The sequence below is a fragment of the Psammomys obesus genome, unplaced genomic scaffold (assembly GCF_907164565.1).
Source record: "Psammomys obesus unplaced genomic scaffold, mPsaObe1.curated_primary_1811, whole genome shotgun sequence".
Classification (NCBI taxonomy): Eukaryota; Metazoa; Chordata; class Mammalia; order Rodentia; family Muridae; genus Psammomys; species Psammomys obesus.
In genome coordinates this window covers 4,128,833-4,132,603 of record NW_026590859.1, presented here as the reverse complement: position 1 = coordinate 4,132,603, position 3,771 = coordinate 4,128,833, and the positions used below count along the sequence as shown (strand labels likewise).

The 3,771-nt window shown below is 52.3% G+C and overlaps 1 protein-coding gene across 1 annotated transcript in view; it reads right to left on the bottom strand.

Moving 5' to 3' along the window:
- LOC129678423 (uncharacterized) overlaps positions 1-2,927 on the bottom strand; it is a 6,781-nt gene extending 3,854 nt beyond the window's left edge. Inside the window, exons 1-2 of the mRNA XM_055609192.1 lie at positions 2,879-2,927; positions 1,563-1,809 (exon numbers count right to left, since the gene is read on the bottom strand). Coding sequence (XP_055465167.1) covers positions 1,563-1,809; positions 2,879-2,927 — 296 coding nt within the window. The remainder of the gene's footprint in view (positions 1-1,562; positions 1,810-2,878) is intronic.
- Positions 2,928-3,771: the final 844 nt, after the last annotated feature.

The following is a 3,771-nucleotide window of genomic DNA, read 5'->3' as shown; positions in this document are numbered from 1 at the left end:
CTTCCTTCCTTCCTTCCTTCCTTCCTTCCTTCCTTCCTTCCTTCCTTTCTTTTTGACAGACTCTGTAGCCAAGATTCACCTTGAGTTTGGAATAATCTTCCTGCCTCAGCCCCCTGACTCAAAGGTCACCTTTTCTTTTCTGGGACAAGGTCTCACATAGCCCAAGCTGGCACTGAATATTGTGCATAGCTGACGATGATCTTGAGCCTCTCCCCTCTGCCTCCCCTGTACCAGGATTACAGACATTCACCCCCATGCCTGGTTTAGATGCTGCTCAAGGTCGAATCCTGTGCTTTGTTTGTGCTACACACTCACCCAACTGAGATCTACCCCAGGCCCCTCAAAACGTCATCTTAGTGGCAGGTAGAGATAGCAGGACAGGGACAGTGAAAGTATCTTCTATGAAGCCATGTCTTTCCAGAGAGTGCCAGTGACAGCCCACACGTCGGTGGTGAGAAACTGGGCAGAAAGCTAAGGCTTTGCTGTCAGAACTGCTCTCTGGGTCTTTGTCTCCAGACCCTGCTTGAGAATCAAAGCCTGGTTCTGCCCTCAGCCCTGTAAGCAATGCTCACTGGGGCCACCCAGAGCATACGGTCTTCAGAATGGAGGGTCCAGCCTTTCCACATCAGTCCCACCTACTCCACCACTGTCCCTTCATCATCCATCCTGCCTCCGTGTTCCCCCATCATTCATCTGCTCCTTTCCAGCCCCTTACCACAGCTGTCCCTACCACCCTTTCCCCACAGTCCCCCTCCCCACTACCCTCCTGCCACCATCCACCCGTCTGTCCACTCCCACCACCTGCCCCTCACCATCCACCCTGCCACCATCTGTCTTACCATTCTCACCCCCTCCACCATATTTCTTATGCCTTTCCTCTGAGTGAGCAGACAGGACACACTTGGGATCATCACCCTCCCGGAGCTTGGATGGAGAATCAACTGAGGATGAATGGAGGAAGCACCCTGCCTCTGCTCTACCTGACTCCTTGACTGGCACCCATGCTCTTTTCCGTGTACAAGTGGAGGTCGCCTTAAGGTGTGTAATTGGTGGCATCACAGGTAGACGGCTCGGGTAGACACCAAGGGCAGGCATTGTCTTTCTTCTTGTTTAGGTGAGAAGATTGAATTCTCACACTGACCCAATGGGCATCCCATGCTGGTGCTTTAAGAGTTGGCATGGTAGACCAATAGACTGGCATGGTAAACCTACAGACTAAGAGCCCCGAGGCTTACATTCCATCACTCCCTTCATGTAGAGGGAGCATCCAGGACTATGAGAGAGATTAATTCCGTTGTAAACTAGATTGGAGACCTATCGCTTGGCATCCAAGGGCTTCAAATAATCTATTGTTAGATGCTTTCACTCCCAAGAACAAAGGCCTTCCTGCCCCCACCTCTGTCCCTTCAAAGGGCACCATCTCGATATCATTCCTGATACCCAGAGATTTCAGCCATCCGTCACTAGGTTCTGTTCCAGGAAAAAGCAATATTCTTTGACAAATAAGCCATTTACGGAGCAGTTTAAATGACACTGCAGAGTGACACTACAAACCAATGTACCTTTTCACAGAGTAACAACAGCCAGTGCCCCGGATAAAGAGAGCAGATGTCACGTGCGTCTGCAGCCCTGTGTAAACAGCGTCCAGAAGAGGCTGGTCTGGCCAGCCTCTAGTCAGGGAGCTCTGATCAGCCCCTTCTACTCCTCGGCAGTCCCCATCTCTGGTCCTTGGGGGTTGTCCTCCACACTTTTCACTTCTTAACCATGGCCCCTCTTGCTGCTGATGTAACCGCCTGGAGCCATTGTGTCCTGCCTTCACAGGGGTGTTCCCAGGAGGCAGATGTGTGAGCCAGCAGGAAGAAAGGCCTGTTTCTTATTGACAGAGCACTAGCATGTGTCATAGAACTTCAAAGATATGGGGCCAGATTGGGCAGGCAACATCAAACGCCCCTGCCTGGTGCTGAGTAAACTTTGTCTTCTAACACACAAGTTCTTATCTGTTTGGGTCCAGACTTGGGAGCAGGTCACTGTACCTAACCAAACCACACAGTTTCCCCTCACAGCTGCCAGCCTGGAAACATATCAGGGCGCAGAGCACTGGGGTGGGGAGGGGGGCGGGACAGACACCGAGAAACAGACAGACACACGCAGACATGTTTTGTTAGTTCCTGAGCAACACAATATTGCCAAGCGGGCACTCCAGGAAAAGGAAGGGCATTCCCTGTACTCCCTGTGGAGGCCGCTCGCTAACCCCAGGGCCAGTCTCGTTATGACGACACTAATGCTCAGAAGTTACACGAAGCCCATGTCTCCCCCACGTCCGGGTGCTGTCACTGTGCCCTGCTCAGTCGCCAGGCCACTGTTTCGTTGATAAGGACTCACTTTATAATGAGGGTAAATCAGTGGTTTGTTATATCTAAAGGCAAACAACGAAACTATTTCCTGATTTTTTAATATATATATAATTTTTTATTTACTTTTCAAATTGTGGTCACTGCTTTTTCCATTATATATGTGTGTGTGGTGTGGTGTGTGTGTGTGTGTGTGTGTGCATGCATGTGTGTGTTTCATTTCAGAAACATAACATCTCCCCAGTCTGAGCAGCAGAGAGAACAGGTCAGACTATCTTTCTGTCAAAGTCCGTGTCTGTCTGTTACTTCCCTTGTGTGTGTTTGTTTCCGAGTACCAGGTGTTACTTTGGAGGGCCCAGTCTCTCCTGGGAGCAGAGGAAATTCCTTACAAATCAGGGATGGCAGTCCTGTGTGAGCAAGTCCTTCTGAGGTGTTAGTGTGGGGATCTGCCAGGGACAGAACCATGACTCTGATCTGCCTGCCTTTGGGCTCTGCCTCGGGAGCCTGTGGAAGCATCGGCTGCCCACCCCACCGGGCAGTCTCCACTGGTGAGCCTGTGCTGTGGCCCAGCTGCATGCTCGCCTCCTCCCCTGTCTCCTAGAGATGGATGGCACCCCCATCTGGAGCCAAGAGGCTTAGAGACCAGTCTGAGGTTCTCAGCCCCTAGGGAGATGCGGTCGCCCACAGCCTGTTTCGGAGACTCGGGGATCCTCCCAGTTGGTAGTGGGTTGGAAATGTGGAGTTTCAGACTCTTCCGGAGACAAGCTCGACCCCACTCTGCATCTTAACAAGATTGTCAGGGGCCTGGGGTGTCCACCCTGTTCTCCGACCTAGTAGTGTTCTAGAGATGACCTGAAGTGACATCCCTGAAGACTCTGCTGGGTCCTGGGCCTGAGGAGGAGCAGCGTGGCCCTGGGGAGGTGGCGGGCAGAGCAACACTGAGGTTCTGGCCTTCTCACTAGAGGCCCGTGACTGTGAGCTGGGGGGAATGTCGGAAAGGACATGAGGGCACTGACATGCGGGCAGCTCTTGGTCCTAACACTCCTTCGGAGAGCTTTGGCCACTGCTGAGGCTGAGTTCCTGCCATCATCCCCTGTCCCTGTGCCCAGAGCCATGCCTCCACACTGACACGCTGCCCTCACCTCCTCCCTGCTTCATGAAGTTCACTCTTTAAGGTGTTTGCAAAGCTGAGCTTCCCTGACACCTCCAGGCATTCCCAGCTCTCAGTGTGCCTGCTCTGACTACCCCCTCCTATGGCCTAGGAAGGGCTGGGATGTAGCTCAGGTGTACAGGGTTTGTCTAGCATATCCAAACCCTGGGTTTAACGCACAGCACCAAATAAGACTGTGTGATGGTACGTGTCTGTGATGCAAACAAGACTGTGTGATGGTACGTGTCTGTGATGCAAACAAGACTGTCT